General features: G+C 47.1%; 1 protein-coding gene across 5 annotated transcripts in view; it reads right to left on the bottom strand.

Moving 5' to 3' along the window:
* The window catches only part of CDH4 (cadherin 4), a 911,643-nt gene that overhangs the window by 6,473 nt on the left and 882,762 nt on the right, over positions 1-22,408 (bottom strand). For all 5 annotated transcript variants that reach the window (XM_077335763.1, XM_077335764.1, XM_077335765.1 and 2 more), the window contains 4 exons: positions 19,976-20,209; positions 18,877-19,110; positions 9,839-9,978; positions 7,750-7,914 (listed from right to left, as the gene is read on the bottom strand). In XM_077335763.1, coding sequence (XP_077191878.1) covers positions 7,750-7,914; positions 9,839-9,978; positions 18,877-19,110; positions 19,976-20,209 — 773 coding nt within the window. The remainder of the gene's footprint in view (positions 1-7,749; positions 7,915-9,838; positions 9,979-18,876; positions 19,111-19,975; positions 20,210-22,408) is intronic.

Genomic DNA, 22,408 nt, shown 5'->3' with positions numbered 1-22,408 from the left:
ACTGGAAGAGGGTAAATGACACCCCTAACTCAAGAGTTGGGAAGTTTATGGAGTTGCAAAGCCCTACTTGCAAGATTGTGAGATCCTGAAGAGTCACATCTTTTTGTTTTTCCTTTGTGGAGCAACCTGCAGCTATGTGGATGTGTAATTATTTATTTAACAAAATGTTTACGTCACCTTACTGCCCTCATGAGGGCCAGTAATGGCCTATCATCAAGGACACCCCGCCAAACATCAAGGGCACCTCCCCCCCAAATGGTCAAAATAAGAAAAATGTGCTCAAGCCTCCAAAGGGTAGACCATAATGTAAAATTGAATATTAATGTTTATTAAAATTAAAACTATAGCCTCATTAAAATTCATGTGTACATTCATACTAATGCCCCCATTGACCAGACGCATTTCGACATGGCTGCCTTTATCAATGGTCAGCCATAAATAGAACAGCATGCATAAAATCCCACCCCCCTCTAGCCCCATCATTGGCCATTTTGGGAGCAGGGGCAGGTCAACAAGACCATATATGGTCAGATCATCCAATAAACATTTAACCCATTAAAAAAAATATTCCAGGGCTGTCAAGAAACTCCCAGGGTTTGAAGCAACCCGCATTGGTAAAACCTAGACTTTGCTGTATTCAGCCATAAATAGATCTTTTAAAATTGTAAGCCTATCTACTAATTTTGCCCATTGCACAGTATATTTCTCTTTGTAGCCTCTTCCGCTGAGTAGTCCCTTTGTATCTCACTTCCCATCACATGTTTACTTGTTCAGTGGGTTCCATGCAGGATGGGGGGTTTCAGGTCTGGAAAGCTTGAAGAACACTGCTTTAAAGGATCTATCCATTTCCCTCCTGCAGTTATTCCAAGGAGTTCAGTATGGTATATACGGTCCTGTCTTTGCCTTTTTGGTGTAGATAAGGCTGAGAAAGGGTAACTGCTCCGAGGTTACCCAGTGAGATGCCCGACCCCCAGGGTGAGAACCACTGTTCTACAGACTCCCTGCTCAATGCTTCAGGGTCTGTTCTTCATCTGCTTCTCTCTCAACAGGGTTCCATTAGCCCAGCGGTCGCCAACCTTTCTGAGGTCAGGGACCGCCTCCGGGGGTGAGGGGAGAGCTGACGGCCCGTGTGCCGTGCACACGCGCAAGAGCAGTTGCTGCGCATGCGCGTTTTCAACACCAGGTGGCGTTAACGCACTTGCGCGCAGTTGCCACACATGCGGGTTTTCGCCACCAGGGGGCGAAATGCGCACGTGTGGCAACTGTGAGCATGCACGTTTCCGTCACCGGCGTGCCGGCAGCCGTGCCTCCCTCTTCCCTTCCTTCTCGCAGTGTGGGGGGGAGGCAGGCACGGCTGCCGGCGGCCCGATACCGGGCCGCAGCCCGGGGGTTGATGACCCCCGCATTAGCCCATGTAGGCAATGGTGGAAGGGAAGACGATGAAAGACAGGTTTCATGCAACATTCCTCTGTGACATGTACATGTGCCACTTCCCTGGGGATTCCATACGAATCATTTTTATAGCCCGTTGTTCTCAGTATGCTTAGGGCAGGTGGTGAAAACACTCATTGAACCATCAAAGATTAGATCCACCCAGCCGGGGAATGAAAGCCCTCTTCAGTCCCCAAACGAATCGGCAGATGTGTGGGAAAAGCGGCAAAAAGTTGTAAACTTTTAAAGTGTTAATTTAATTCATACTTATGACTGTATTTGATCATGTTACCTGCCCTGAGCCTCAAGGGAAGGGCGGGTCATAAAAACAAAGTTTCATTAATTTTATTTTAAAGTAAATCATTTTATTTTATTTAAAAGTAAATAATTAAAAACTGCCTCCTAAAAAAGCATTACCGAGATGGGGCTAGTTTAATAATTGGATTAATGCAGGGGTAGTCAAACTGCGGCCCTCCAGATATCCATGGACTACAATTCCCATGAGTCCCTGCCAGCGTTCATAGAATCATAGAATCATAGAGTTGGAAGGATCCATACAGGCCATCTAGTCCAACCCCCTGCTCAACGCAGGATCAGCTCTAAGCATCCTAAAGCATCCAAGAAAAGTGTGTATCCAGCCTTTGCTTGAAGACCGCTTTAGGATGCTTAGGGCTGATTCTGCGTTGAGCAGGGGGTTGGACTAGATGGCCTGTATGGCCCCTTCCAACTCTATGATTCTATGATTCTATGAACGCTGGCAGGGACTCATGGGAATTGTAGTCCATGGATATCTGGAGGGCCGCAGTTTGACTACCCCTGCATTAATGTTTTGTCAGTGGGGTGTTCATGCATGGACGCCAGCAGATTCCTCAGTGGTCCCTCGGCCCCACGAATAGTCACAAGTCACACCAGAGAACGAATATTCACAAGTGGTTTGGTGTCCGATTTGACGATACCGGGGTTGAGGGGCTCCAGCTTCCATTTTTCTGAGCTCAATTGGGCACCAAAGGACATGGGAATGCTGGTGTCTCAAGGCTACAGGTACCTTCCAACTGGATTGGGCAGAACCATAATCAGACTGTGCCACATGGATTATCTAGTGTGGCCACCTCCCCTTCTCAAAGGCAGGAAGTGAAAAAAACCACACACGTGACCCATCATTAAAAGAGCAGGATGCATCGCTTTCATGCATAGGGCTGGTGTGCCACCAAACTGAAACCAGAGCATGAGATTAAAATCAACCATACAGATTCTCGTATGACAAATCAGCAGATGCTTGTTTTTTTTCCCTTGCTGGCTTGGTGGAGTGAATAGGGAAGAGAGAATTATTCCAGAAATACCTCCTAGCCTTCCTGTCTCCTTGTCCCAAGAAATATGATTGTTGTTGTTGTTGTTAGGTGCGAAGTTGTGTCCGACCCATCGTGACCCCATGGACAATGATCCTCCAGGCCTTCCTGTCCTCTTCCATTCCCCGGAGTCCATTTAAGCTTGCACGACTGCTTCAGTGACTCCATCCAGCCACCTCATTCTCTGTCGTCCCCTTCTTCTTTTGCCCTCAATCGCTCCCAGCATTAGGCTCTTCTCCAGGGAGGTGGCCATATGATAAGCTCCACCAAAGCCAGTGTCACCATCTTCTTGATGGGGGGGGGACCGGGACAAGTGAGATTTGCAAGCATTTTTCGAGTAGCAGAAGCTTGAAATTGGGGAAGGGGTTTAAAGTGTGAAGGAGCAGGCAAGAACCCCCCACAGATGTGTAAAAGGGAGTGCACATGCTTGTATGTACCAGGGAGCGTGGATTTTAATGATTAAAAAGCCAGTCTCAAGGCCAGGAAATTGACACAATAACAAAATTAAATTGCTTCCACATTTATGTATCCAACTTATGAAACGGATCGCATTCTCGCCTCGGAGGAAATAACTCATCGATTGGTTTGCAAACATGCGGGCTCTTTTTTCCGAAAGTAAAAGGATCAAGTCGGCAAATTAAAGATAAATATTAAATGCCAAGAACTTCGAGAACTACATGGGGAATTCGTGCTTTTCTGGCATGGATGGAGTACAGGAAGGGAGGCACAGAAATCTGCACGGCTGTGCTTGCCATGGAGATGCAAACGATGGCCTCTAAAGAAAAGGAAATTATCCATGCCTCTGAAACCTTGGGATTTCACTTAAAAATGTGTTTCTAGTCTCTAGGGAGGCAGAGAAAAACCAGAAAATAGGTGGCTGGTTTCAACTGAGCTCTTGGGAGATGGCCTTTCCAGTTCAAGATGAGAGCCAGTTTGGTGTAGTGGTTAGGAGTGCAGACTTCTAACCTGGCATATCAGGTTCGATTCTGCACTCTCCCACATGCAGCCAGATGGGTGACCTTGGGCTCGCCACGGCACTGAGAAAAGTGTTCTGACCGAGCAGTGATATCAGTGCTCTCTCAGCCTCACCCACCTCACAGGGTGTCTGTTGTGGGGAGAGGAAAGGGAAGGCGACTGTAAGCCGCTTTGAGCCTCCTTCGGGTAGAGAAAAGCGGCATATAAAAACCAACTCTCCTTCTCCTTCTCCTGCTCCATTGGATCATGTGCAGTTAGCATAATGCTTCTATACAGCCTCCCCTCCCTTCCTTTAAACTGCATAAGATCCAGAGCTAGAACACCTTGAATGATCAGATGGGGGAAGGCTGGGTGGGGTAATCCAATACTGTGCGCAGATGTTCCAGGAAATAAGGCTCACTTGAACCCTCTGAAGTTCCCTCCAGTCACTGAGACTGCACCCTGATCTGGACCTGGAGGGACCTGTTGTAGCTCTTCCATTCTACTATCCAAGAGGAGGGGCAGGGACATATCCCAAGTTAGTCTCTGCTTGGATGCAGAAGGTCCTAGGTTCAATCCCCAACATCTCCAGTTAAAAATGACTAGGTGGTACATGATGTGAAGGACCTCAGCCTGAGACCCTGGAGAACAGGAGAAGGCAATACTGACTTTGATGGACCAATGGTCTTGTTCAGTATATGGCAGTGTTAGCAGTCAGACCCCTCCTCTCGACAAGGGGCAGTTTATAACTAGGATAACCATAAACACCCTTCTTAAAACATCCTCTCAAAAATCATACGTTCAAGTCACTGCCTTGGCCAAATTGAGATAAGATGGATGTCAGTCAGAAACAAGCCTGAGCATGTAGTTTAGAAGTGTAAGAGTGGCTGATTGCCTATTGCTCCCTCCATGACACAGAGAAATACATAATTTAGGACAATGGGTCTTCCAAGAACCTATTGACTCACCCTTGGACTAATTCCATCAATATCCAGCCTCACTTCTCTGCACTCATTTACTTTAATTAAACAACAATTTTTTTCCACCTAGCTTATTATCCTTCCTTACCAGAGACAATGACCTCTCACACATCATTGTCCACTTTGGAAAGCCTATTAAGTTATTGTTTTTCTGCCAAACACATCATACATGCTACGTGGCATGTTTTGCCCTGGATCAATAATACTCTGATTCCCAGTAGTGTGTGTGTGTTCCATGAATCCTCCACTTACACCCCCTCCCCTCAGCTGGACTCTCTTCTCTCTCAAAATGCTGGCCATTTTGTGGCTTCCACATAACTCTCAAAAATGGTACCTATTACCCTTCCCTCAAATTGCTTTTCCCCTCTCCTTTCTATGTTTCTCTTAGCTAGTTCATGTGTATGTGTGTGTTTATTGTGTACATTTTGTTTTATTCTTTCTCATTTAATTAACAGAATGTCTTCTGGTTGAACATCTGCCTGGTTTATGTTGAGAGTTCTCTTAAGGGAAGAATCTTTGAATACATAGGTGGAGAATTACACTTACTCACTCTCACTCTGTCTCCTTAAAGCTAATTCCCCCAACTAATTAGGAGACTAGCTCTTTGGACAACAGCAGCTTCCTGTGATACACTCATCCTAGTCATGTTTAAAGGAGGTAGGCTACTGAGCTAAAACAAAGCTTAGTTGGGCCTTGACTGAACATTCTAACCCACTATACTACTACCAGCTCATAATATTTAACAATAACAAGGCCCCCTTGGGTTGGATCCAGACTAAATTTTACAATGGCAAATAGAACTTTCCTGCCTTCCACTGCATGCCCCTGATCGTCATGAAATTCTGCTGCTGCGTGACAGGGAACCCTGACAAATGACATAAAGGGGATCTATAACAGAAAGGGGGAATTGTTAGAAACTGCCCATTTAGTCCTGTTCTCTTTTTGTGCACCCTCTGCTTTTATATTATACAAAAACTACAGCCAAACTCTTAAGGGGCTTAATGCGACACTAGGGATTGAGGCATCACAGCTGTTGACATAATATTTCATGCCCGCTATAAAAGCAACACATAGATAAGGGTTACTATTTGGGAGGATCTGTGACTATTGTTGCAAAAACCTGTACAGGGAATGGATGTAAGAATGGGCTTATTTTAGCAATAGTTGGTAAGCAGACTAAGCATCATTATTTCATCAGAGTTTTACTTTGTCCTTGTCCAGGACAAGGACAAAAGAGAAGCATGTTGGAGCAGGCCAATGGCTCATCCAGGCAAACACTCTGTGTCACATAGTGGCCAAAACCCAGGTGCTATCAGGAGGTCCACGAATGGGGCCAGAACTTCAGAAGCCTTTCCACTGTGGCCCCCCAAGCACCAAGAATGCAGACCATCACTGCCCAAGACATAAGAACATAAGAGAAATGATGTAGGATCAGGCCAATGGCCCCTCCAGTCCAACGTTCTGTATTAAAAGGTGACTAAATCCCAGGTGTCATCAGGAGGTCTACAGGTGGAATGAGGACTCCAGAAGCCCTTCCACTGTGCCCTCCAAGCACAAAAAATATAGGGATCAATGCCTCAGACATAAGAACACAAGAGAAGCCACATTGGATCAGATCAATGGTCCATCCATTTCAATTGTCACCTAGTGGCCGAAACCCACGTGCTATCAGAAGGCCCACCACCAGGTTCAGAACTACAGAGGCCCTCCAACTCTGGCCCCTCAAATGCCAAGAATATCATTGCCCTAGATATAGGAGCTTGCTGTAGGCAGAGGAAGCTCATTTCATTCTCGCAACAACCCTTTCAGGTGGTCGAGGCTTGACCAAAACCACATGCAAGCTTACACTGACTCACACCCCAACCATAGACCCTTCCCGAAGTTTGTCCTGGCCACCTCCACCACTGGTTTGCCACTTCAAGGGTAAATGGATTTGTTTGTTATTTTGATGGGTTTAATTTGCTGTTAGAATCACAGAACCATAGAGTTGGAAGGGGCCATACAGGCCATCTAGTCCAACCCCCTGCTCAACGCAGGATCAGCCCTAAGCATCCTAAAGCATCCAAGAAAAGTGTGTATCCAGCCTTTGCTTGAAGTCTGCCAGTGAGGGGGAGCTCACCACCTCCTTAGGCAGCCTATTCCACTGCTGAACTACTCTGACTGTGAATTTTTTTTTCCTGATATCTAGCCTATATCGTTGTACTTGAAGTTTAAACCCATTATTGCACATCCTCTCCTCTGCAGCCAACGGAAACAGCATCCTGCCCTCCTCCAAGTGACAACCTTTCAAATACTTTACTACCTTTGAGTGGGTTTTTCGAGTGTCAGCATTAGGGTGTGACTGAATGCTGCCTTGGGTGAAGAGCTGGAAATACAGCATATAAAAAGGTAAATAGATTTAAATAAATAGGTATGCGACAGTCCAGAGAAGGGGCTGTTCTGGCACTGAGCACAATCTGAATGGGCACTTGATACTACCTGCCCAAAAGGCCACCAGGGATCAATGGGCAAGGTACAGAGAGGGACGTTAGGCATCTCAAAGTACTTGGGCCTGTCTATTAGATTTTTTTCTTCTCCTTTTGGGCATCAGAGAATCCCAAGCCAGCTCCCAGACAGCTTTTGAGATTCCTCTCTGTTTCCAAAATACAGGTCTACAATACATCGTGAAGCACAATTTCTCTGAGAAACAGGCAGGGCCGTCCTGGGCAGAGTTACCACCTTTGAAGTCCATTGAAGACCAATAGGCTTTCAAGGGTGTAACACTGCTTAGGACCACGCTGAAATCCCAGATTCCATTACATGTCTCGTGGTTCTTTGGATCCAGTTACCAACCTGAGCTCTTGGCAGGCGATAAGCACAATATAATGATGATAAACGAAAGCCGTAATTTGTTCTAGGTAAGAAGCAGCAGGCCCCCCCCCCCACTCAATGCCTGTGTGTATACGCATACAGACTCTCTTTGTGTTAACTGCCTGAAGGGCCCTTGCTGGTTATACAAACCAGGAGAGGCAAAATAGGGAAAGCCTGCCGGAACCTACCTCATTAATAAAGTCTCCAATGTCCCCAGGATGGGGGATTACAGGCCTTATAGGATATTGGGGCTCAGCACCAATTGGTCTCTCGTCTACTCGTCTGACTCCATTTGCCTTGTTCAGAACATGCTCCATGCTCTCTGGCTGCTGAAGTTGGCTTAAATCATAATCCTGTAACAAACGGAGAAGCAGGCGGTGAGGCTCAAGCAGCTTTCCGCTGAAAATCTTTGAGTGGTTCTACGCTACGCGGGCATATCAATGACCTGGTTGGCTCGAGTCCAATGGAAACCGGAGCGGAGTCGTTCGGGCCCCGCAGCATCAGGCATTTAGATCAGGGGTAGTCAAACTGCGGCCCTCCAGATGTCCATGGACTACAATTCCCAGGAGCCCCTGCCAGCGAATGCCTTTCCACTGTGGCGAATGCTGGCAGCGGCTCCTGGGAGTTGTAGTCCATGGACATCTGGAGGGCCGCAGTTTGACTACCCCTGATTTAGATGCAGCTCCGGTGGAATAGCCCGCCATGGAGGCGGGCTCTGATGAACGGGGGGAGCAAATATTTCCAGGAAGCAATAAATGAAGGGATGTAAAACGAACCACCCTGCTCCAGACGGAAATTTCGACATGATGTTGACAAACATCGAAGTGGAGCCACGGGGGTTTCTTCCACGGGTGCAAGAATTTATGCCCAAAGATGTGGTTTTCTCCCCTCCCCCAAATGACAGCATTTTAGTTGGCGGAGGAGGAGCAAAACGAGGCGTGCTCGGGAGCCAGGGTGACGGAGGGCGACCCTTCGTAATCAGTTATTCAGTCTATATTCGAGCACTTGATAGCTGAGAGTTGGGGGTGAGAAGGAACATGGCCCAGCCCCTCCGCCCTGTCCCCCCACCTTCAAGACCAACAATAGGCTGTTGAGATCGACAACCCCATTTGGAATTAGAAGAGCCCCTTTCATTTTCCAGATAGAATCATAGAATCATAGAGTTGGGAGGGGCCATACAGACCATCTAGTCCAACCCCCTGCTCAATGCAGGAGCAGATGGCTGTAATCCGGACTCTGAACTAAGTTCTGGTTGCCTTACCATGTGGTGCCAAACCTAAGCAGAGATATTGTCAACTTGAAGCTACACAGGGTTGCCAACCTGCAGGTAGGGACTGGGGATCACCTGGATTTACAACTCATCTCCAGATTACAGAGATCAGTTCCCCTGGAGAATATGCTTGCCTTCCTAAATCCTCCCCTCTCAAGACTCTGCCCCCAAATCTATAGGAATTTACCAACCCAGATCTGGCAACTCTATCTTCTCTGAACTTCCTGTCTTAGTTCTTCTGCCTGCCATAACCGGTGGTTTCCCCTATACTCACCAAGCCAAAGAGTGGCTCTCCAGCTCTCCATGGGCTACAATTACCACAACTCCCTACTACGGACAGCTGGAAAGCCACAGGTTGGCCACCAGGCCAATCCTCCTTGCCCTCAAGGAGATAAAAGAAGGGTCTGCTTGAGTTGCAGACACCACAAAAGTACTTGGTCGATATATCCTGGAGAAATCCTAGTCCTCCCCAGAGACCATTTTGGCCTGGTCATGGATTTGGGAAGGTACTAAGCGAAGGCAGACTGGGACTCAGCAGTAGTACGACACTCCCAGAACAAAGCAGAACTCAGTGTGTTTTGGTGTTTACCAGTGTCTCAAAGACTGCAGGCGCAGTTAGATTATGTTTCGGACCAGTCTGTCAACGTCATGCCCTCCTGAGCATGTATATGAGAAATGATATCTGGGTTTGGAAATGTGGAAGGGTTGGGCTGCCTACCTTTACTCTCTGTGAGCCACCCATAGTCCAGTCTCACCACCTACTTCTACTTGTGACAATACTTTCTAGTCTTAATGGGACCTTTCCCGGGATGTAAACACTGGACCTTTGAACTCATTATTCTCTGATTCACGAGGAAATGTTCTTACTAGAATGAAAAAGTGTCCTCATTGTTGTAGTGTAGGTGTTTTTGTGGAAGATTGATGATAGGAATGAAACTTGTGCTTACTGAGGGCTATTCCAGCTCGTCAGAAGCTGGTGTGGCCCTCCGAGAGGACACGTTCCTTACCTGGTCTTCTTCTCCCCCTCCTTCTTCATCGTACTTCAGGATGTTGTCCCGTACGTCATCCTCGGGGTCAATGAGGAGCTGTTTCGTGTGCCGCTCTTTTTCCCGACGCTTCATCCAGACCACAAAGAGCAATACCATGGCTGTGAGGGAAGCATACGTGGTTTGGGTCAGTGCAACCAATGGCTTGTAGGTTTCTGGGTGAATCCACTTTGGAGAATCATAGAATCATAGAGTTGGAAGGGGCCATACAGGCCATCTAGTCCAACCCCCTGCTCAACGCAGGATCAGCCCTAAGCATCCTAAAGCATCCAAGAAAAGTGTGTATCCAACCTTTGCTTGAAGACTGCCAGTGAGGGGGAGCTCCCCACCTCCTTAGGCAGCCTATTCCACTGCTGAACTACTCTGACTGTGAAAAACTTTTTCCTGATATCTAGCCTATATCGTTGTACAAGTTTAAACCCATTACTGCGTGTCCTCTCCTCTGCAGCCAGCAGAAACAGCATCCTGCCCTCCTCCAAGAGACAACCTTTCAAATACTTAAAGAGGGCTATCATGTCCCCTCTCAACCTCCTTTTCTCCAGGCTGAACATTCCCAAGTCCTTCAACCTATCTTCATAGGGCTTGGTCCCTTGGCCCCAGATCATCTTCGTCGCTCTCCTCTGTACCCTTTCAATTTTATCTACGTCCTTCTTGAAGTGAGTCCTCCAGAACTGCACACAGTACTCCAGGTATGGTCTGACCATGGGACTATGACATCTTGTGAATTTAATAGAATCATAGAATCATAGAATCATAGAGTTGGAAGGGGCCATACAGGCCATCTAGTCCAACCCCCTGCTCAACACAGGATCAGCCCAAAGCATCTTAAGGTTTGGATGGGAAACCTCCGAGGATTTGGGTGGGAATTCCTCCAAGGAACACGAGGGCCATGACATGGAGGCAAGTCATGGCAAACTATCTCCAAACATCCCTTTCCTGGCTGCCAGGCAGTCCTTAGATCTCCGAGCTACACTACACTACACTACACTACACTACACTACACTACACTACACTACACTACACTACACTACACTACACTACACTACACCCTCTGTCCATTCAGGATGCGAGAGTCTTCATGCTATGGAAAGAACCAGTGATTTTGGGAAACATTTGGCCTGACTCTCCAATGCATTCCAGCGCCGACATCAAGATGTGAAAGAAGAACAGCCGCAGGGCCGATGCCTTCTTTGGTCTCCCCCCTCCCAGACAGGGCCGAATAAATCCTTTTAAATCCGCAAGATGCTGCAGCTGGGCTAATTTCATTTTAATGATGTGCGATTCTCTCTGAAGGAATGCAACAGAGGCTGGATAAAACATTAGTTCACATAATCCAATTTGGACTTATTCTTCTCCTTTTTATGGGCTTTCTCTCACACTTTCCCCCCTTTCCAAAAAAGAAAAAAAAATCACATTAACAAATGCTCGGGAATGGTCTTTTCGGCTGCCTTGCTTGGAAAACAGATCTGAGTGGCTTTTGAACCCTTTGCAGAGAGGGTTTTGTAGAGCGAGAGGAAGCAAGCTGTGGAAATGGAGATCTGCTTTGGCCCAGATAGAGAACTTAGGCTGGTTTGGACCAAAGAAGAGCCGGGGTGAAATTAAGCAGCCTGCATTTTCTTTCCCCATCAGAAACCGCTTAGGGGAAAGAGATTCTCCGCTTTGCTGTTCTTGGGCGGCCAATGGCTTCGGGCTGCTTCAAAGAGCATGCAGATGCAAACCTGACTTTGATCCCAAGTGTTCAGTCGTTAGGGAGCCGAGGGGCATCTTGACTCCTGATTAGGGTTGCCGACCTCCAGGTAGTGCCTGGAGATCGGGAATTACAACCTGTCTCCAGCTACAGAGATCAATTCCCCTACCTCCTGGGCCCCGGGAAAGGCGGGAACGCATGGACTTCCCAATAAAGTCACTGGTGCCATTGACTTTAATGGGTGCCAAAGCCGAGTCAGCTGGATCGGGCCCCTGGTGCACAAGCCTAGCCAGTACCATTTTATGCATAGATTATACACATTACTGCAGGTTCTATCCTCTGCTGTGAATAGGAACCTTTCCCTGCCCTCCTCAAAGTGAAAATCTTTCGGGTACTTCAAGAGAGCAATCATGTCCCCTCTCCACTTCCTCTTCTCCAGACTGGACATCCCCAATTCCCTCAGCCTTTCCTCGTAGGGCTTGGTCCCCAGGCCCCGGATGATCCTCATAATTCTCCTCTGCATCATCTCAATTTTGACCACATCCTTTTTGAAGTTAGTCCTCCAGAACCGCACACAGGACTTTAGGTGGGGTCTGAACTCCCCAGGGGCTCCCTGGACTTCCCCCTAGCCTCTGCTTCAATGAACTCGGACACAAGCTATTCCCAGTGTTGCTGTGAAAGCAGGGAGCCAGCAGCTTCCACTGACCTGTTGGCGGCGGCCTTGTGTGGTTACCACCTGGGGAAAGGGGCGGAGCTTGGATGCCTACTCCTGCCTGCTGTTGCTTCCAGTCTCCTTCCCCCGCAGTCCTCCTTGGGTGCGCTAAGGCGGCATGGCCACCTGACCCCACTTCCGGCCCAGTTCAGGGCCTCCTCGAAGCCTGAAAAAATATTTCAGGGTCTCCTCCATGGTCTAAAGCAGGGGTAGTCAAACTGCGGCCCTCCAGATGTCCATGGGCTACAATTCCCACAAGCCCCTGCCAGCATTCGCTGGCAGGGGCTAGTGGGAATTGTAGTCCATGGACATCTGGAGGGCCGCAGTTTGACTACCCCTGGTCTAAAGGTTGAAAAAGGGGGCTCTAACCATTATGCCCCATAGATTTATCTTAGAAGGTGGTTTGGATGGGAAAGCCTGTTTTTTGGGGTGGGGGGGGAGTTCCTTCTTCTTCCGCCTTCCGAGTGACATTAGAATTTTACTCCACGAAAAAACGCACTGGTGTGAAGAGAAGAGGACCGGACAGCTAATTACATCCTCCGTATGTCGGCTGGCCTCTCTCCCGTTTTTTGCTCGCAAAGCAAAATGGTTTTCAGATGGCTCAGCATTGCTTTAAGGCTTTTCCCCGGGTCTTTTCTGGAGTCCAATGAAACACAAATGCAACTCTTATCTCTGACCGAAAGAGAGGCGGAGGAAGACAACAAAACAAAACAAACAAACAAAAAAACCCGCTCAGCTATTTATGCCACCTATCAAAGCCTCTGGCCCTCTCTTACAACACACAAACTGCCTGGTGTGTGAAAACAATACTATAATGTTTGTGTGTGTGTGTGTTTTTTTTAAAGCAACAACTCATTTTTCTTTTTGGTTGCACGCATAGAAGAACTGTCCCATGAACACCGTTACAGCTACCTGAGAAAGAGGCTTTCGACAAGTCAATCGCATATACAGCTGGCTCCGTTCTTCTTTTTTGGAAGCGCTTGCATGAACAGAAAGCTCTATTATGACTGCTAGGCCAGTTCCCACTCTGCATGTGGTGCTCTTGAAATCTATTGTCTTCTCCCCCCTCCCCCAATATTGCTCTTTTTGGTGTAGTGGTTAGGAGTGCGGACTTCTAATCTGGCGAGCCGGGTTCGATTCTGCGCTCCCCCACATGCAGCCAGCTGGGTGACCTTGGGCTCGCCACGGCACTGATAAAATTGTTCTGACCGAGCAGTGATATCAGGGCTCTCTCAGCCTCACCCACCCCACAGGGTGTCTGTTGTGGGGAGAGGAATGTGAAGGCGACTGTAAGCCGCTTTGAGCCTCCTTCGGGTAGGGAAAAGCGACATATAAGAACCAACTCTTCTTCTTCTTCTTTCATCGAGTGTGTTAAAGGTTGCAGGAAAACTGAAGCTTTGGCGGCTGGTGAGATACCTTGCTGAAGGAATCACAGAATTCTGGAATCACAGAATCATAGAGTTGAAAGGGAAATATCAGCCCTGAGGGAAGGGAAGGTCCGGGGCTATCCCTGGAGGATAGGGGAAGATTACATTGGAGGTCTGAGGGGTGGTAGTTCGGAACTTACCAGGCAGGTGTCTATTTCCTGGCAATAGGCATGCCAGATCCCTGGGGGAATTACCAGGAGTGGGAGGGAGGCCCAGCCTATCCCACTAGTGACGTGATGACGTCACTTCCAAGGTGTACTGGAAATGACATCATCACAGTACGATATCGCAGTGGTGCCCTGATATTTGGGCCAAAGCCCTATGGTAAAAACGGCTTCTACCATAGAGCTTTTGCCCAAATACTAGAATGTCACTGCAGCATCATCGAAAGTGACGTCACAAGTTTGCCAGTATTGTCGCCTGGGTCTTCTTCCTGGTCCTGATAAGTCTACCTGCACGCAAGCTGATTGATGGGGCAGGGGGTGGAATTGGGGTGGGGGATCCCCCGTTTCCAGTGGGGGACTGGTAACCTGACCTGGTAACCCAAAGAATTTTGAAGAGCACCATGCTGGCCTTCAGTCCTCTACTGCCTCCTCCCAAGTTCCCCTGGTGAGGCTTCCCCCCCTATCTTATTTCTATGATGCTTATTTGTTATTTATATCCCACTTTTCTCCATGATCCGAGACTCAAAGTGAAGTAGAACTGCCGCTGGTTTTTATATCCTGCCTTACTTTATCATAAGAAGTCTCAAAGTGGGACTTTGTGGGACTGGCAGGGACTCATGGGAATTGTAGTCCATGGACATCTGGAGGGCTGCAGTTTGAATACCCCTGGCATAGGGGGAAGCGATGAGGGTCCCTTGCTTATGCTGACAAAATGCCTCGACCTAGCCCACCCCCAGCTTTTGTTTGAATAAAGGGTTTTTTTGTTGTTTTTAAAACAAAACTTCCCCAAAAATCAAGATGACAGCCTAAGTGGAAAAGGTCTTCCCATCCCAAATTCCATCTTTCAAAAGTGGTATAAGCCTAGGGTATCCGTGGGACGTTAAAAAGTCAATTAGAATGACAAGGAATGTAAAAAATACGCGGTTGTAATAAAACCCATAATTTAGAACAGGATAATGGATTTGGAAATGGGGAAAAAAAAAAAAGGATTCGCCTAAATCAAATGTCTTTCAGCAGTAGTTAATTTCAGTCAACAGAATTTTCGCGAGTGTTTAAATCATACTGTAGACTTTGATTTATAGGTAGAGCAGGGGGAAAAAGGGGGGGGGGAAGAGAAGAGAATCGTCTGCTTTATTGCTCCCGTTACTTCCAATGTGATTTTTTTTCACTATGTAAAATACTAAAAATTGGCATTAAGAAGCTTTATTATGTTCCACAATCTTCGAAAGCAGATGTGTACTTATAGCTCATTATTGTCGCTACGCTGTAAAAATGAACATGGGCATGTTCCAAATGCGCAGCAAAAAAACCCAAAATGCAAGTCCTCGTTTCGCGTGTGTAATCGGAGACCGTTGTGCGGTTGTCCCGGGGATTTAAACAAAAATTTTTATCCTTCAAGACGTGGTCATCCTAGCAGGGAACTGTGCATTATAACTGACACGGGGAGGCTGCCAAAAAACAGCCTTCAATTCTAGTTTAAATTATTCTTATCTGTTCTCGCCCCCCCTCGCCCATAATGCTGAGGCAATAACTTAGCTGTCTGGAAAGGTTTTCATATTGGGACTCTGTCTGTCCACTTCCATCTGACTTGCTGCCGTTGACGGCGTCAGGGAAATGCACGGCATGCTGGCGACAGGACGCAGCTAAGGATTCCTGCACGTTACCGGAGGAGGGAAGAAAGAATTAGCCAGGGGTGACCCAGGGGTGACCAAACTGCGCCTCTCCAGATGTCCAGAGACCACAATTCCCACGAGACCCAGGGGTGACCAAACTGTGGCTCTCCAGATGTCCACGGACTACAATACCCATGAGCCCCTGCTAGCAGAGGCTCATGGGAATTGTGGTCCATGGACATCCAGAGAGCCACAGTTTGGCCACTCCTGCCATAGGGCCTTCAAGACAAGAGACATTCAGAGGTGGTTTAACGTTGACTTCCTCTGCATTGCACTTTGGAGGTCTCCCATCCAAATACAAGCCAAGACTGAGATCTGATGAGATCTGAGATCTGATGAGATCAGCCTAGCCTGGCCTATCCTCTTCAAGGCAGAAATAATGCATGTAATGATGGCATATATGACTTAGGCAAGGATTCCTGGAAGAAAGAAGCAAGGGTTAGCTGCTGAGGGTGGGGCTGGCTTTGATTGCACTCCAGGGTTGTCCCTTGGAGGTGGTGGGAAGTGCCGGCAAGTCACAAGAGACGTTCAGTGGCCCTGTTTTCAAGTCAAGGCAGAACCGAAGTGTTTTGCCATTGTCTGGCTGTGTGTAACTAACCCTGTGTCACCTGTGTACCATCCCCCTGAAATGTAACCAGTGCTACCAGACCCTGGATTATTACCAGTGAAAACCAGACCTTCTGGACTGCATCCCATGGTGCCGGAAACCCTGGATCAGTCCCTATAACAACAGAGCTCCTCATGGGACACTAGCACAGAATTAGAATACAGGATGATCTTGATAGGCTTGAGAAGTGGGCTAAACTGAATAAAATGAAGTTCAATAGGGACACATGTAAAGTTCTGCATTTCGGTAGGAAAAACCAAATACACCAATATAAGATGGGAGAGACCTGTCTTGGCAGTAGCATGTGCGAAAAGGATCTAGGAGTCTTAGTAGACCACACATTGAACATGAGTCAGCAGTGTGACTCAGTGGCTAAAAGGGCAAATGGGATTTTGGGCTGTATCAAACAGAGTATCGTGTCCAGATCACGGGAGGTGATGGTACCGCTTTACTCTGCTCTGGTTCGGCCTCACTTGGAGTCCTGTGTTCAGTTTTGGGCACCCCAATTGAAGAGGGATGTAGACAAACTGGAGCGTGTCCAGAGGAGGGCAACATGGTAAAAGTCATGTAGGCAAAAGTGAGCTTTGGCCAAAGGCTGAAAATAACCCCTTTTGTTGCCGTGATCCAGGATTGCTCCAGGTTGGTTGATCCAGGATGCCCAGGATCAAAATGATCAATAAGAATGATCTGGGAAACTTGAGACCTGGCTTGATATAGGGAGACAGCCATAAAACTCTTGGCATTCTGGGTTTTAATGGATAGGAAAGGGATTCAAAGGTAAAAATTGCTTAGTCCTATTCTGTAAATTAGAGCCTCTTGTGGCGCAGAGTGGTAAGGCAGCCGTCTGACAGCTCTGCCCGTGAGGCTGGGAGTTCGATCCCAGCAGCCGGCTCAAGGTTGACTCAGCCTTCCATCCTTCCGAGGTCGGTAAAATGAGTACCCAGCTTGCTTGCTGGGGGGTAAACGGTAATGACTGGGGAAGGCACTGGCAAACCACCTCGTATTGAGTCTGCCAAGAAAACGCTGGAGGGCGTCACCCCAAGGGTCAGACATGACTCGGTGCTTGCACAGGGATACCATTCTGTAAATAAAGCTACAATATTATTTTAAGCAGGATTTGTTCTCTGCCTTGGATTCCTGAAGGGCTTCATCACCTCGTAAACTGTGCAAAACACATCCTAGCTAAACAAAAATCGAGTCCAATAGCACCTTTAAGACCAACAATGATTTATTCAAGGCGTGAGCTTTCGAGTGCATGCGCGCTTCCTCAGATAATGGAACAAAAATGATGCATGCACATGAAAGCTCATGCCAGTTCATCATGGTGTTCTGATTTTGTTTGTTACCCCAGTGTCTCATGTCACAGGCACCATACGGTAACATAGGGTGGACAGCTACTGTGATAAAAGGGGAAGGAAGAGATATAACCAGATAGCAAGTAGAAGTGGGAATGTTTGTGAACATTCCATGTCACTCAGGTGTCTGCCAACCCAAGCAAGTAAGCCTTCTCTGAAGTCAGCGTCTTCTCTTGTTGCAATTTGCAAAAAAAGGCCTTCAGATTATTTATGGGCAAGTCAATCGTAATCCCCAAGTAGTCCTTGGACTACATTTAAAAAAATCACTGCTGGAGGATATGTGTACAATTGCCAGTTTTTACGCTACGTGCTCCCTTTAAATATTTTAAGTGATGGATCAATAAAGAACATTTGTGATACACATTAAGTGTGACTTAGCACCATCATCCCATTAACGTTATTGGAAATATCAAGGTAAAGGTGTTGTTGCTTTTTTGAAACGTACATTTTTAGATATGCCGTTTTTCATTCTTACCTCTGCCTACTGTGTTATGAAGGTAACTTATATGTTAATGAAAGTCCTGATGGTGCTGGATCTACTTCAAAGGTGAACAGATATCTTTGCTAGATAATTGGAAATGTCAAGTGCTTTGATTCAAGATCTCCCCAGCCTTAAATTCATGTTATAGTTCTATGCTCCATGTTACATTTAGCATAATTTGCTTAGCAATAAATTTAATAGTCTTGTTTACTGGCTTATACCCACTTTTTTCTGTGTAAAATTCTGTTTTACTTATTTGAATCCATTCTATCTATCTATCTATCTATCTATCTATCTATCTATCTATCTATCTATCTATCTATCTATCTATCTATCTATCTATCTATCTATCTATCTATCTATCTATCTATCTATCTATCTATCTATCTATCTATCTATCTATCTATCTATCTATCTATCTATCCATCCATCCATCCATCCATCCATCCATCCATCCATCCATCCATCCATCCATCCATCCATCCATCCATCCATCCATCCATCCATCCATCCATCCATCCATCCATCCATCCATCCATCCATCGGAAGTTTGCCATGGCCTTTCTCATCTTCCTATCCATCCATCCATCGGAAGTTTGCCATGGCCTTTCTCATCTTCCTATGTGGCCTCCCATCCATGTACGAACCACAGCCAACCCTGCTTAACTTCTGAGTGAGCTCTTCCCATCCCACTCCCTGGCCTGTTCCCAAACTAAGGACCACCCAACATTCCTGACCAAGAAGAAAACAAACGCTTAGATCAAAAAGTTCCCACTTCTACTGGTGGCCAAATGACTGTCGATTTATGACTGGGAAGGGTTTGTGATTGGTTCATCAGAAGCAACCTGCTTGAGGACCACGTGCTGGGACCCCTTGCCACCCACCATACTTACTTAGCAAAATGATGATGCATATCAAGATGGCAATGATGGCTCCAGTTCCCAGTCCGGCCGCAGCTACAGCGCCAATGGTGGTACAGTCTCCGTTCTCATCACACGGGCAAACCTTGACTTTAATGATGGACATGTTAAACAGAGGAGGGTTTCCGGAATCCGTCACAATGATTGGGACGTCGTACACGCCAGCTTCCAAATACATGATTCGTAAGCTGAGTTGAGCGTAGTCACCTGTCAGGAGCAAAACAGAGAGGGCACCCTTAACGGAGCATTTATAGGCAATAAGCAGATTTATCTAGCACACGCTAGATCAGGGGTAGTCAACCTGTGGTCCTCCAGATTTTCATGGACTACAATTCCCATGGGCCCCTGCCAGCAAATGCTGGCAGGGGCTCATGGGAATTGTAGTCCATGAACATCTGGAGGACCACAGGTTGACTCCCCCTGCACTAGATAATGCACTTTTAATGTTCAGGAAAATTCAGCTGCAAAAGCACGTTGAGAGTGCATTTTCCAGTGTGTGCGGAATGGACCCTGATTTCAGAGGAGGGCAATAATAATGGCCAGCAGGTCTGGAAACTAGCCCTTTGAGGAAAGCTGAAGGAGCTGCTGATGTTTTGGAGAAGACCGAGAAGAGCCACAAACTCTACTTCTATATTAAAGAAGAGAAGGATGATGACTTTTTATGCAATTAGAGCTGGAGGAATGATCATTGATCCCGATTGTGGCTTGTGACAATAAAAATGGAACATAAGGAAGACTGATAATAGCTTTCTCCCCCCGGGCCATTACAGATGATTTATCCTCCATTTTGTTCCTGATAATAGTGCGTAATTATGAACTGAATTAAAACCTAAGGGGCTAGGAAGCACCAACGAAAATGAGGAAGGGTCCAGCCCTAGGCCCAATCCATGCCATTTCTCATTATGTCTCTGGCGCATAACGCCACCGGGAATGTGGGTTTTGAAGTATACGGGACGGGATGGGAGGGGGGGCGGAAACAAAGGGAAGTTTGAACGTTCGCAGGCCGATCCCCCCGCGATGCTCGCTAGTAAGCCAAGTTCCAAATGCTCTCGGTGTTGCCTGCCCAGTTTACCATTTAGCCGTGTAATGGTCCAGTTCTTCCTGATGGCAGATGGCACGCTTGGCAGCTCGAAGACAAAGGGTCCGACGTTTGGATCGATGTCAGCATCGGCGGCTGTGATGTTGATGACATTTAGGTTGGGCTTTTCACAGATCTGTGCCTCCTTTGGCAGCAGCTCAGGAGCATTATCATTGATGTCAATTAGGTAGATCTGCAGCGTGCCGGTGCCGCTGGCCGGAGGGATACCTAAAGGGGAAGATGATAATTTCAGCAAGGAATGGTTACTGTTAATGCAGGAAGTGGCGGGCGCAGGGACGTTTCCCCTCGTTTCCAGCTCTGATGGAACTCTAGAAGAAAGGACGGAGAGAAACCACCCAATGAAACTGTGTTGGGCCTACAGCGAAGGCATTTGGTAATCCTCCAATGATATCTGCCAGCCTGTGTTAACAATGCTTTTTTCCATCTCGGCATTCAACCAACAGGTCTCTCCACAAAACAATTAATGGACAGAAATGTGACATTAAATCCTACAACATTTAGAATCAGGAGATATCTTCCAGGGTGTTCTGCCGCTCATCTAAAAGTTACTGTTCTCAGGCAAGGATGCTTCAAAGGGAGAATCCACCGTGAAACTGCTGAATTAGAATTCATTAACAAGTTCCAGACTATTTATGCACACCTTATCTTAGACCAGGAATGCCTCATTCTGCAGGCCCCAATAAACTCTCACCAATGCCCATCACTGTAGGGCTTGATGATGCTTCTTTCACTGCCCCCAGTTGCCATTCTCAGTAGTAAGCTTGGCATGGTAACTGAGAAATCTGTTGAGGCTTACTTCCCCGCTCCCCCACATGCAGCCAGCTGGGTGACGTTGGGCTCGCCACAGCGCTGATAAAGCCGTTCTGACTGAGCAGTGATATCAGGGCTCTCTCAGCCTCACCTCCCTCACAGGGTGTCTGTTATGGGGAGAGGTAAGGGAAGGCGACTGTAAGCCACTTTGAGACTCCTTAGGGTAGAGGAAAGTGGCATATAAGAACCAACTCTTCTTCTTCTTCAGTAATCTCAGGGCTCTCTCAGCCTTACCTCCCTCGCAGGGTGTTTGTTGTAGGGAGAGGAAAGGGAAGGCGATTGGAAGTTGCTTTGAGACTCCTTCGGAGAAAAGCGGCATATAAGAACCAACTCTTCTTCTTCAGTAATCTCAGGGCTCACTCAACCTCATCTCCCTCACAGGGTGTTTGTTGTAGGGAGAGGAAAGGGAAGGCAACTGTAAGCCACTTTGAGACTCCTGGGAGAAGAAAATGGCATATAAGAACCAATTCTTCTTCTCCTCTTCTGTTTTCTTTCTATGTGGCTCCAGTCCACAGATTCAGATATCCACAGATGGGGCCACGCTTTCGCTAGTAGAATACGTGATAGCCTTGCGTCTGATCCCAGCTACAAAGGCAAAGATGAACTCTTTGTTCCTTTCTCCACACCTGTCAGGAAGTACCACCTCCCTCCCTTCCCAATCTTGCAGTGATGGGAGAACCTGCAGACCCTGCCATGCCAATTCGTAAAGTTCAAAGCATCCTTCAAGATCAGAGGTTAGCGGTCTTAGCAGTTGTCTTTCTCACAGCAGGAGGGGCTAGCAAGGGAAATGGCAGAGCCTCCGAATAAGAACCAGCCATGCAAAAGTTACAAGCTCGGGCTCTCCACTTCGAATCTGACGTTCGTAAAGGTCAAAAGCCATTACTGCCCTGCCTAATCCTTGGCAAACGAACCAACGAAATCAAGAGGATACCCTGTTTTCTGCAGCCGTCTGGGTCTGTGTGCTACAGTCACTTCCCTTTCGTTAGCGGAGAAGCAAAAGGAGAGCCCATTTTCTTTTAAGCAGTTCAATACCCTTCATTCCTTCCATTTCCCATCTCCAGCAAACGGTGAGCAGGTTGTTTTGTTCTGGGTCTTTACCTTGACTATTTCCTTCGATGGTAATGCCAGAGCAGTTTTTAAGCTCAGGATTCTTCGAGCCTTTTCAGCCTTAAAATACTAATGAACCACGATATTTTTTACTAAAGCGCTCTTCCTTACATGGCTTGTTTGGTTTTGATCATGGAAACATCTCTGAACCCCAGAAGTAGCTTCCCCATATCCTTTCTGGTGCTTGTAACGTTAACTCACTCAACTTCAAGGTCTAGCAGTGCAGAAATTCGGCTTTCTGTTTGTCATCCCTGGATGGATCTCCCTCTATCCTCTCCTCCTCTGTCAGAAACTGCGCAGGCTGCACACACCGAATGCATAGCCCGCAGGGTTAGCCGTGGTTCCCTGCATCCCAGTTCGGTTCTCCGATGCATGAATGCTTAGGGGTGTTTCTGGATTACCCTGTGCACAGACCCCCGCTGCTTTCCTTTTCAGTTGAGGGGTGCTTAAATCACCGTTGCTTATTAACATACCAACTTTGCAAGACAA

Source organism: Paroedura picta, chromosome 4 (assembly GCF_049243985.1).
Source record: "Paroedura picta isolate Pp20150507F chromosome 4, Ppicta_v3.0, whole genome shotgun sequence".
NCBI lineage: Eukaryota > Metazoa > Chordata > Lepidosauria > Squamata > Gekkonidae > Paroedura > Paroedura picta.
The sequence above is the reverse complement of the archived record's forward strand: the minus strand, read 5'-3'. Positions and strand labels throughout refer to the sequence as shown.